Source organism: Sinocyclocheilus anshuiensis, unplaced genomic scaffold (genome assembly GCF_001515605.1).
Source record: "Sinocyclocheilus anshuiensis isolate Anshui unplaced genomic scaffold, SAMN03320099.WGS_v1.1 scaffold652, whole genome shotgun sequence".
NCBI classification, from domain to species: Eukaryota; Metazoa; Chordata; class Actinopteri; order Cypriniformes; family Cyprinidae; genus Sinocyclocheilus; species Sinocyclocheilus anshuiensis.
The window spans coordinates 176703-187986 of record NW_015555769.1 but is presented as its reverse complement, the minus strand read 5'-3'; the positions used below and the strand labels follow the sequence as shown (position 1 = coordinate 187986).

The following is an 11284-nucleotide window of genomic DNA, read 5'->3' as shown; positions in this document are numbered from 1 at the left end:
TTTGCAGTGATATCCATCAAAATAAAGTGTTAGCAGATATTAAGCAGACAGTCTACTAATAATCTAATGACTGCTAGTTGACATGTAGATGCAAATGTGGACGATCACAATGAAGTTTTGATATTTCTAAATAATGCCCTATTTTTGATTTACTCACTCTCTATTAAACCCTAAATGAATGCCAAACCAGTGTATTTTATAGTTTAATTTATATATTAATTTATTTGTTTTTGTGTGCTTGTATAAGTGCATGTACATAAGTCAGTGTGTTTGTTACACATTTTCATTATTTAAAATAAATGGAAAATTTAAACTTATTTGATTTCAACTAGTTCCCAAGGCAACATTTCTCATTTTCATTTAGTTTAACTTGATGTACGAAAATAACTAAATTTAAAACTGAAATAAAAATGTATACAATCTATATAGACATATTTAAAAATAACAAAAACTGCAAAAATACACAACAAAACTACTAATACTTAAAAAAAAAAAAGAGAGAAAAAAAGAAAATATGAAAACAAAATCTCAATGATACTAAACTTACACTAGTGTGTGTACATGCGTATATGCACTATTTTTCAGTTATCTTATGAAAATGAATGGTCAGTATGAATGTAATGCAAGGGATTTGGCGATTGTTGAATTTGATTTGTACTGAAAAACAGTAAAAAGCCTCCAGTGGTTGAGTGAAGTGATGTGTGTGTGTTCAGATGTGTCACCTGCTGCAGTACCTGTGCGACTGTCAGGTGCGTCACCGCATCGAGGCTGTGGTCGCCTTCTCTGACGACTTTGTGGCGAATCTTCAGGAGAACCAGCGTTTCCGCTATAATGAAGTAATGCAGGCGCTGAACATGTCTGCCGCTCTGACGGCACGCAAAACCAAAGAGTTCCGCTCTCCTCCGCAGGAACAGGTCTTTACATGCGTTTCACACCTTTTCCATGATATTTACTCTTTTTCTGTTTCTCTTTATCTGTCTGTAAATCTTAATAAATAACTTGAGTTTGAAATGATATTGATCAAATAAGTCCTAGATTAAATATTTGTCCTTACATTATTTCCTCTGATCATTTTTCACTCAAAAAAGGTTATGGTATTGTCATCTAAGTTCAATGCGCTGTGAATGATGATTCACTCGCGTGTGTGTGTGTGTGTGTGTGTGTGTGTGTGTGCGTTTCCTCAGATCAACATGCTACTGAATTTTAAGGATGAGAAGCAGGACTGTCCGTGTCCAGAGGACATCCGTGAACAGCTGCTGGACTTCCATGAAGATCTGATGACACACTGTGGTATCAGTGATCGAGTCTAAACATCCTTAACCAGATTAATGATCATTAAAATTGTATCTTGACATTAATTTTTATCACCCCATTGCCAAACTGTTTGCTTTTCATGCTTCAAGTATTTCAAGTAATTTTCGAGTAATTCATGACCTGTGTTGTTATTGATTAGTGATTGATGTGTGAATTACTCCCACTGGAACTCATGTTAGTAGGGATGTAATGATTAACCGTGAGCCGGTCGAAAATATATTAAAATATGTGATGATTCAAATTGGTTGAGATGCCAAACAAATCGCGATACAATTGGAGTAGGAGTTTATATGAATGTATCTCGGAGGGGAACTGACTATCTTTAGAAATGTTTTCATGGTATTTTCTTTTCATCTTGCCTCTGAACAATGCATATTAAAGTAGTGTTCATAAGCGCAGTGCTGCTTTTGTTTACAGCGGTAACCAAGGAAACACTGTATCATTGCTGTTCTTCTTTCACAGGAATTCGGAGGATGCATGAGGTGTATCCTTCGCTGCTACAGATAACCCACAATTCTTTGCGTCGCCGTAAACAACCGCTGTTAATTTGAAAAATGCCGGCGCCGGCAAACGTACACACATGCGCAGATGTGGTGTTTACAACTTACCTTAAATCGCCTCGGTAAAAACGGATAAACTTTGTTAGAAGGCTGCGCCCTCCGGAGGTCGCATTCAAAGGCTGCATACGTCATCGAGGCTGTCTCAATTCAGAAAAGCAAGTAGGACACTCCGTATGCGACCTTCTTTCACAGGAATTCGGAGGATGCATGAGGTGTATCTTTCGCTGCTACAGATAACCCACAATTCTTTGCGGGTTGTTTACGGCGACTTTATCCTCCTCCTTTTTTTTTCTCTAACAGATGTCTGCAGTACGTACGCTGCAGCTCCTCAAACATTGAACAAAATAAAACAGGTAAAAGCATTTTTTATTTTTTCAAATTACTTTCCAAATTTAGAAATAATTTTCCTTCATTTAAGTAGTGTGAGAACTCAACGATGCTCTAAATGTGTTGGCATAGCAACGTGATACTTCCCTGTTTCCTTTTCCTACGAAGGCCGTCTCGTTTAATTCTAGGTTGACAAGGAAACACTGTATCATTGCTGTTCATAAGCGCAGCGCTGCTTTGTTTACAGCGGTAACCAAGGAAACACTGTATCATTGCTGTTCATAAGCGCAGCGCTGCTTTGTTTACAGCGGTAACCAAGGAAACACTGTATCATTGCTGTTCATAAGCGCAGCGCTGCTTTGTTTACAGCGGTAACCAAGGAAACACTGTATCATTGCTGTTCATAAGCGCAGCGCTGCTTTGTTTACAGCGGTAACCAAGGAAACACTGTATCATTGCTGTTCATAAGTGCAGCGCTGCTTTGTTTACAGCGGTAACCAAGGAAACACTGTATCATTGCTGTACATAAATGCCACCTGCTGGCAGAGGGTGAATCTGCGTCTCATTCAGCTTGTCTGCTGTTTCCTTCAGATATGTTTTATGTAGTATAGTTTCCCAAAACTAAAGTCAGACCATTCTGTTTTTGCTTTAGATTAAAAACTGCTCATGCTGCATGTGCTGCATCTTTGTTTGGATCATGATTAAAATCCAGTGTTTGCCTCTAATTTTAAATGGAAACAGCACAAACAAAGCCTTAGTTTGTTCATATTAAGATATTTCTTTTTCTGTGTAACTTGCTTGATTTGGGGTTTGTTTTAACATTTTAATTTCGTTTTGTTATATTTCAATTTCACAAAGAAACGTGCAGCAATAGCCTAATAAAACGACACCTTTTCATTTACTGTATAATGTCTTCAGTCTCATTTTGTAAAAAAAAATCGTGATAAAATCGAATCGTGAAATCAAAATCATGAATTGAATCGAACCGTGAGTTGAGTGCATCGTTACATCCCTACATGGAAGTCTTCTGATGCTCTGTTTTAGATGCTGATGATGAAGTCTGTGTTTCTGCGTGTCTGTCCTGCAGGCATTGAGACGGATGATGATAAATCAGGAGATGGAGATGATTTCACCATCAGGGGTCGTCTGATGTTTCTGGTGGAGAAGGTGACCTACCTGAAGAAGAAAATGACTGAAATACCAAAGAAGAAGAAATCAAAGAAACCCAGTGAGTGAAGCTCTCCTCTCCTTCATGAGGACCGTATTCTGCGGTTCCTAGCCGTGCTGATCTCTGCTTCTGTCTGAAGGCACCTTACAGCAGCTGATCTCGGAGACGATGGTGCGCTGGGCTCAGGAGTCGGTCATCGAGGATCCCGAGCTGGTGCGGGCCATGTTCGTGTTGCTCCACCGGCAGTACGACGGCATCGGTGGCCAGGTGCGAGCGCTGCCCAAGACCTACACCATCAACGCTGTCTCGGTGGAGGACACCATCAACCTGCTGGCGTCTCTGGGTCAGATCCGCTCTCTGCTCAGCGTCAGGATGGGCCGCGAGGAGGAGAAGCTCATGATTCATGGGCTCAGGTGACCCACAATCTCCTGCACCTGTCTGAAATATAGCAGATGCATTTAAATGGGCCATATGTGACCCTGGAGCACAAAACCAGTCTCAATTTTTCGAAATTGAGATTTATGCATCATCTGAAAGCTGAATAAATAAATGTCCATTGATGTATGGTTTGTTAGGATAGGACAATATTTGGACGAGATACAACTATTTGAAAATCTGGAATCTGAGGGTGCAAAAAAATCTAAATATTGAGAAAATCATCTTTAAAGTTGTTCAAATGAAGTTCTTAGCAATGCATATTACTAATCAAAAATTAAGTTTTTATTTATTTACGGTAGGAAACTTACAAAATATCTTCATGGAACATGATCTTTACTTAATATCCTAATGATTTTTGGCATAAAAGAAAAATGTATAATTTTGACCCATACAATGTATTGTTGGCTATTGCTACAAATATACCCCAGTGACTTAAGACTGCTTTTGTGCTGCAGGGTCACATATAACAAATAATAAATAATTAAAAACATATTATTTAAACAATTATAGATGTGTGGATATATACTAATAATAATAATTAAAAATATATTTAATAATATATCATTTAAACAATTGTATATATTATTATTAAATACTATTAAATAATTTAAAGAATTGTAGAAAATATATAAAATAACATAAAAAAAATACAATAAAATAATTTTAAAGCATTCTCAGTTTAAAGCAGGTTTTGCATCTTGGCTTTGGCTCAGTGTTTAGTGTGTGAGATTCCAGTCTGACCTCTGACCCTGTCTGTGTCCCGTCTGCAGTGACATCATGAATAACAAGGTGTTCTACCAGCATCCGAACCTGATGAGAGCGCTCGGCATGCACGAGACCGTCATGGAGGTGATGGTGAACGTCCTGGGTGCAGGAGAGTCCAAGGTGCAGACGCTCGTTATCATCTCTGTTTTATTTTGATCTCTTTGCAGTTTCTCAGTTTTTACAGATATGTTGACTGCACTGTCACTGAACGAGTGTCCTTTGGTCTTCAGGAAATCACCTTTCCTAAGATGGTGGCCAACTGCTGTCGGTTCCTGTGCTACTTCTGTCGGATCAGCCGTCAGAATCAGAAGGCCATGTTTGATCATCTGAGCTACCTGCTGGAGAACAGCAGCGTGGGCCTCGGTAAGACGTATGGAGATCTTGAGAGCGAGGTGTTAGCGAGCTCTGCGAGACGCCCGTGTGCGTAAACCGTGTGTGTTTGTTCTCTGTAGCGTCTCCGTCTATGCGAGGTTCCACTCCTCTGGATGTGGCCGCCGCGTCTGTGATGGATAATAATGAACTGGCTCTGGCGCTGAGAGAGCCGGACCTCGAGAAGGTGCCACTCTCTCTCTCTCTCTCTCTCTCTCTCTCTCTTTCTCTCCTCAGTCTCTGATTGGCTGATGTGGGCTGTTGAACACTGACTGTGTGTGTGTGTGTGTGTGTGTGTGTGTGTGTGTGTGTGTGTGTGTGTGTGTGTGTGTGTGTGTGTGTTTGTGTGTGTGTGTGTGTGTGTATGTGTCAGGTGGTCCAGTATCTGGCGGGCTGTGGTCTCCAGAGCTGCGTGATGCTGATGTCCAGAGGATATCCTGACATCGGCTGGAACCCGGTGGAGGGTGAACGGTACCTGGACTTCCTCCGGTTCGCGGTCTTCTGTAACGGTTGGTGTTCTGATGAATGTTCTTCTAGAGATGATCATGATGTAGTGTGTTATTGTGGGTGAACGGTGTTGTTTTGGGGTCTCTCAGGTGAGAGTGTGGAGGAGAACGCTAACGTGGTGGTGCGTCTCCTGATTCGCCGGCCCGAGTGTTTTGGCCCCGCCCTGCGCGGAGAAGGCGGGAACGGGCTGCTGGCGGCGATGGAGGAAGCCATAAAGATCTCAGAAGATCCCAGTAGAGACGGACCATCACCCACCACAGAGGAGAGCCGGACACTGTACGCAATAAACACACACAGAACATCATGAGCCTCATGTCAGTGTCCTGTTTAACATCCATGGATCCTTTCTATTGCATAAAAGCTTCTTTATAGTGGAAAACTCTTCTTTAGATCATTAAAACACTAAGAAATAAATGGTTATTTTAAGAACTGATCACTGAAAGGATCTTTAGGGAACCAGAAATGGTTCTTCTATTGCATCGCTACAAAAGCCACCTTCGGTAACCTTTATATTCGAGAGTGTGGCATTTGATCAGCATCTCTCCGTCTCACACACACGATTCTCTCCTTCATTTATCTTCTGTGTTCCTGTTCTGTCATTGTCCGCTGGTCCAGAAACATCCTAATAAAATGGGTCGCGCTCTAAATGCAGGATCTGCTGCATTCTGAGGATCAACACCTTCATTCACATCTACAGTGTTTTAAAGGGATAGCATGTTTACATGCACATCTGATCTGAATCTTTGAAGGAGAGAAGTGTTCAAGTCCTAATTAAATCAGCAATAAAACGGCTAATATGCTGTATAGCCAACCTCATGTGAATGTCATGGATGACAGCGTCTGAATGTCTCATGACATTCACTGTGATGAATTACATTCAGAAAGATTATAATGTGTCGTTCGTTATCAGATCATCTGATGATAATCAAACCACTGCTGATGATGATCTGTGTGTCTCTCATAGTAATGACATCATGGAGGAAGAGGAAGACGACACCATTCACATGGGAAACGCCATCATGACCTTCTATGCCGCTCTGATCGATCTGTTGGGCCGCTGCGCTCCAGAGATGCACGTGAGTGTGGGAACGTTTTCCCTGTAAATTGTCTTCACCGTCACATGCACATAAGGCTTTATGTCGATCACCTTCCCCTCGTGATGTGATCTGTTCTCCTCCGTCAGCTGATCCACGCAGGGAAGGGAGAGGCCATCCGTATCCGAGCCATCCTGCGCTCGCTCATTCCCATTGAGGATCTGGTGGGAGTGATCAGCATCCCGTTCCTGATGCCCACGCTGGCCAAAGGTCTGATCGCAGGAAGAGAAACATCTGGGTTCATCTTCAGCTCTGTGTGCTGCACCTGTTTTGTTGTCGACATTATGTGAAAAAATGAACAATAAATGACATACGCAATAATGCACTTGACAAAACAGGATCACCAGCTTTGTGTTCTATCAATTTTATTTGTTGCATTTTTCACTATACACATCAAAGCAGCTTTACAGAAGATGTGTGATGTTAATGTTTCTAATATCTTATATATATTTATAAAGCGGATAGTTCCGGTCCTTGATTCTGATTGGCTGAGCCGCGTTCGAAGCTGTTGTAAATGACTCTACAAAGTAACATACACCTTTGTTTACGTTTGTGTGTTGCTCGGCAACCACTTTGTTGCAACCACAACTGTTTCTGAGGAGCTACATTGTTTGGTGGAAGAATACTGTTTTTATTAATATCATTACACTTTATTTGCTCTGTTTTATTTTGTGAAACCTTACTACGTATATGGAATAACCGTTTTATAAAAGCAATAAGCCCCGTGAAGCCGTGGTTTACATTAATTTTCTCCGCTTCGCGTCGTGCCTAACAACGCCCCTTAGCTGTTATAAATTCACTGTAAACCACGGCTTCACGGGGCTTATTGCTTTTATAAAACGGCTTTTATAAACAAAGGTGTATGTTACTTTGTAGAGTCATTTACAACAGCTTCGAACGCAGCTCGACCAATCAGAATCAAGGACCGGAACTATCTGTTTTATAAATAGTATATATATATCACTTTTTATTTTTGTGTGTTCAGACGGTTCTGTGATCGAGCCGGACATGTCAGCGGGATTCTGTCCTGATCACAAAGCGGCCATGGTTCTGTTCCTGGACCGCGTTTACGGCATCGAGGACCAGAACTTCCTCCTGCACCTGCTGGAAGTGGGCTTTCTTCCTGACCTCAGAGCCGCCGCCTCATTGGACACGGTGAGTCACGTGACACCTCAGTGAGTGTGTGTTATCATGCCGATCTTTGACCTCTCTCCTCGTCCCGTGTGACCTCTGACCTCCAGGTGGCTCTGAGCGCCACAGACATGGCGCTGGCTCTGAACCGGTACCTGTGCACGGCGGTCCTGCCGCTGCTCACTAAATGCGCTCCTCTGTTCGCCGGGACGGAGCCGTTCGCGTCTCTCATCGACTCTCTGCTGCACACCGTCTACAGGCTGTCGAAAGGCTGCTGTCTCACCAAAGCGCAGAGAGACGCCATCGAGGAGTGTCTGCTGGCTGTGTGCGGGTGAGGACTAGTTACAAACTAGTCAAAACGTTGGTGGTTCTTGGTCAGATTAAGTTCTTAGTGCGACTAGTATATAGCAACTCTTGTGTGGTTATGTAACTGAAATCAAGTAAAAACTGGGATTAAGCAGCTCTTTTGCATAAGAAACCTCACAAATAACAAATCAGTTCAAAATCTATTTAAACCAGCGGTCCAACACTATATTTGATATATTGCTGTAATTATGACAAAGCTGCTTGTTTTCAAACTGCTGTAACAGAAACTGAGGATATTTATTTATTTAATATTTATGTTAAATTAATTAACCCAGGTTTTGAAGATCCAAGATTCTGATTCTGTATGTTCTTCAATAAAAACAGTAGATACTGAAGGGAAAAAGGATATGACTACAGTTTACATCTTGATTGTATGTGTATTTTTAGTTTTTAAATTTAGAGTTTTTAGTATAGTATTTAGTATATTAATAATACTTTATTACTGCAAGGCGAGATACTTCAGGCAAGACCAACTTTTTATGTACTATGTAATTTTGATTTGTTTTGCTGCAATAATATGTATTCTAGCAGAAAGAAAACATCCAAAATACACATTTAAGTGTTTATTTTATTGCACGTTATCTATTTGCGTCTGTAGATTTCAATTCCAGTCCATATCTTTAAAGAGTTTTTCTTTTACATACACCAGACTTTGCAGTTTTATTCCTCTCTGTATTCTGAAGGCTTGTTCATATTTCATTCACACTGATTTATACAACATTTTATTCCTAGAAACATGGTAAAAAAGTATTTGTTTTCTGTCTGTTGACAGTATTTTCTGATTTATGGAGAGAAAACCTTTAACTCTAATATGTGTCCCTGGAGCACAAAAGCAGTGTTAAGTCGCTGGGGTATATTTGTAGCAATAGCCAACAATACATTGTATGGGTCAAAATTATAAATTTTTCTTTTATGCCAAAAATCATTAGGATAATAAGTAAAGATCATGTTCCATGAAGATATTTTGTAAATTTCCTACCGTAAATATATCAAAACTTAATTTTTGATTAGTAATATGCATTGCTAAGAACTTCATTTGGACAACTTTAAAGATGATTTTCTCAATATTTAGATTTTTTTGCACCCTCAGATTCCAGATTTTCAGCCAAATATTGTCCTATCCTAACAAACCATACATCAATGGAAAGCTTATTTATTCAGCTTTCAGATGATGCATAAATCTCAATTTCACAAAATTGACAGTTGTGACTGGTTTTGTGCTCCAGGGTCACATATATCAACAAAATCAAGAATTTTCAACCTGGCTTTATCCAAACTTCAGATTTATGCTCTGGAAATGTACGTTTCATTAGAAAATGCCCCATTTGCATATTCAAACACAACATTTCAGAAAACTTGTCATATAAATTTTAATGTGTTAATGTACTGTGATGAATCAGCTTTGCTGAGACATATACCGTGTTCGTGTGGCCCGTGTGCGTTTGCTGTCGACGGTCTCGCGCATGTTTCCTGTGACTGTATGTGTTGTGTGTGTGTTTTGCAGTAAACTGCGTCCCTCGATGATGCAGCATCTGCTTAGGCGTCTGGTGTTTGACGTTCCTGTGCTAAACGAACACACTAAGATGCCTCTGAAGGTGAGACGCGTCTAATCTCTCATTCACCTCATTAATCATGTGCTGTAGTAACTGAGCTCTGGTGGGGGGCGTGTCCTCCCGCAGCTCCTGACCAATCACTACGAGCGCTGCTGGAAGTACTACTGTCTCTCCGGAGGATGGGGAAGCTTCGGCGCCGCGTCAGACGAGGAGCTGCATCTGTCCAGAAAGCTCTTCTGGGGGATCTTTGATGCTCTGGCCAGAAAGGTACAGCGGAGCCTGAGCTGATGCGTCACTTGATTGTCTGCTGTATCTGAGATATGTGTGTATTTTTGCAGAAATATGAGGTGGAGTTGTTCAAGCTGGCGCTGCCGTGTCTGAGCGCAGTGGGCGGAGCTTTACCTCCCGATTACATGGAGTCAAACTACATGGCCATGATGGAGAAACCGTCGTCTATGGACGCCGAGGGAAACTTCAACCCGCAGCCCGCCGACACCAGCAGGTCAGACCCAAGCGCTCTTCCTCTGAAGCCTTTCCTCTAAACATGAGCGTTTCAAGTTTTTCAGATGTGTGTAGTGTGGTTGTGTTTGTGTTTCTGCAGTGTTGTTGTTCCTGAGAAACTCGATCATTTCATCAATAAATATGCAGAATACTCCCATGAGAAATGGTCCATGGAGAAGGTCAGAGCTGCTTTCATTTCATTATTAAAGTGACTGAATTTTATTAATATTATTTATATTTTTGGCTGTATTTTGTCACCCTGATGTTGGGAGTAAATTACCAGATAAACACTGGTAAAAGTCCTCTTTTCAGTAGTGTGACTGTAGCTCAGTGGTTTTTAAAACTGCGTAACTTTTATTTTAGTGCTACTTTCTATGAAGTAGTGGTGTAGTAAATCAAAGCACATCATTTTTGTGCCATAATGTCGATTGAATGAGCTGAATCAATGAACTAGAATGTTCCTCTCTCTCATAAGTAGCACTGAGTTTGATTCATTCATTCAGACTCAACTGAATCAGTGCAGACTGATTCAAAAAATTATTCATAAGTTCATTTTGAGCCATCACACAATAGAACGTTTCTAGAAGTTTGTCTTATTTAAATGGTAACACTACATTCAGATTTCATTAGTTGACATTAGTTACACTAGTGAACATGAACGAACAATGAGCAATTTTACAGCATTTTATTTCATTTTAATTTCAATGTTTATTAACCCCAAAAGGGGTGACGTATCCTGGGGGATACAAACATTAAAATCAAAAATAATAGTCAAGTTTTTAAAAAAAAATCACAAATTTGTATTATTTGTGTTCTAATAAGGTGTAAAATAGCAATAAATTAATTTTCCAATGGCTTTTTATATGCTTGCCCTTTTTAGGGTTAATATACATTTAAAATCAAATGTAGTCAAGTCACCTTTATTTCTATAGCGCTTTATATAATACTGATTGTGTCTAAGCAGCTTCACAGTGTTAATGTGTGTGTGTGTGTATGCTGCTCTTTCACATTCATCTGTACACACGGTTTACCTCTCACTTATAAATATTCTTTAATAAATATTCAAAGAATTCTTTCAGAAAACATCCGTTTAAAAGTTTATGTTTGGGGTCGGTAAGATGTTTTTATGAAAGAAGTCTCTTCTGCTCACCAAGGCTGCATTAATTTGATCAAAAATACAGTAAAAACTGT

At 40.3% G+C, this 11284-nt stretch overlaps 1 protein-coding gene across 1 annotated transcript in view; it reads left to right on the top strand.

Moving 5' to 3' along the window:
- ryr2a (ryanodine receptor 2a (cardiac)) overlaps positions 1–11284 on the top strand; it is a 124207-nt gene that overhangs the window by 67776 nt on the left and 45147 nt on the right. The window contains exons 39-56 of the mRNA XM_016468347.1: positions 714–914; positions 1185–1290; positions 3289–3429; positions 3509–3782; positions 4578–4692; positions 4803–4935; positions 5025–5128; positions 5315–5450; positions 5538–5724; positions 6413–6524; positions 6632–6752; positions 7528–7697; positions 7784–8004; positions 9544–9634; positions 9719–9859; positions 9931–10094; positions 10194–10272; positions 10916–10917. Of these exons, the coding sequence (XP_016323833.1) occupies positions 714–914; positions 1185–1290; positions 3289–3429; positions 3509–3782; positions 4578–4692; positions 4803–4935; positions 5025–5128; positions 5315–5450; positions 5538–5724; positions 6413–6524; positions 6632–6752; positions 7528–7697; positions 7784–8004; positions 9544–9634; positions 9719–9859; positions 9931–10094; positions 10194–10272; positions 10916–10917 (2498 nt within the window). The remainder of the gene's footprint in view (positions 1–713; positions 915–1184; positions 1291–3288; positions 3430–3508; positions 3783–4577; positions 4693–4802; positions 4936–5024; positions 5129–5314; positions 5451–5537; positions 5725–6412; positions 6525–6631; positions 6753–7527; positions 7698–7783; positions 8005–9543; positions 9635–9718; positions 9860–9930; positions 10095–10193; positions 10273–10915; positions 10918–11284) is intronic.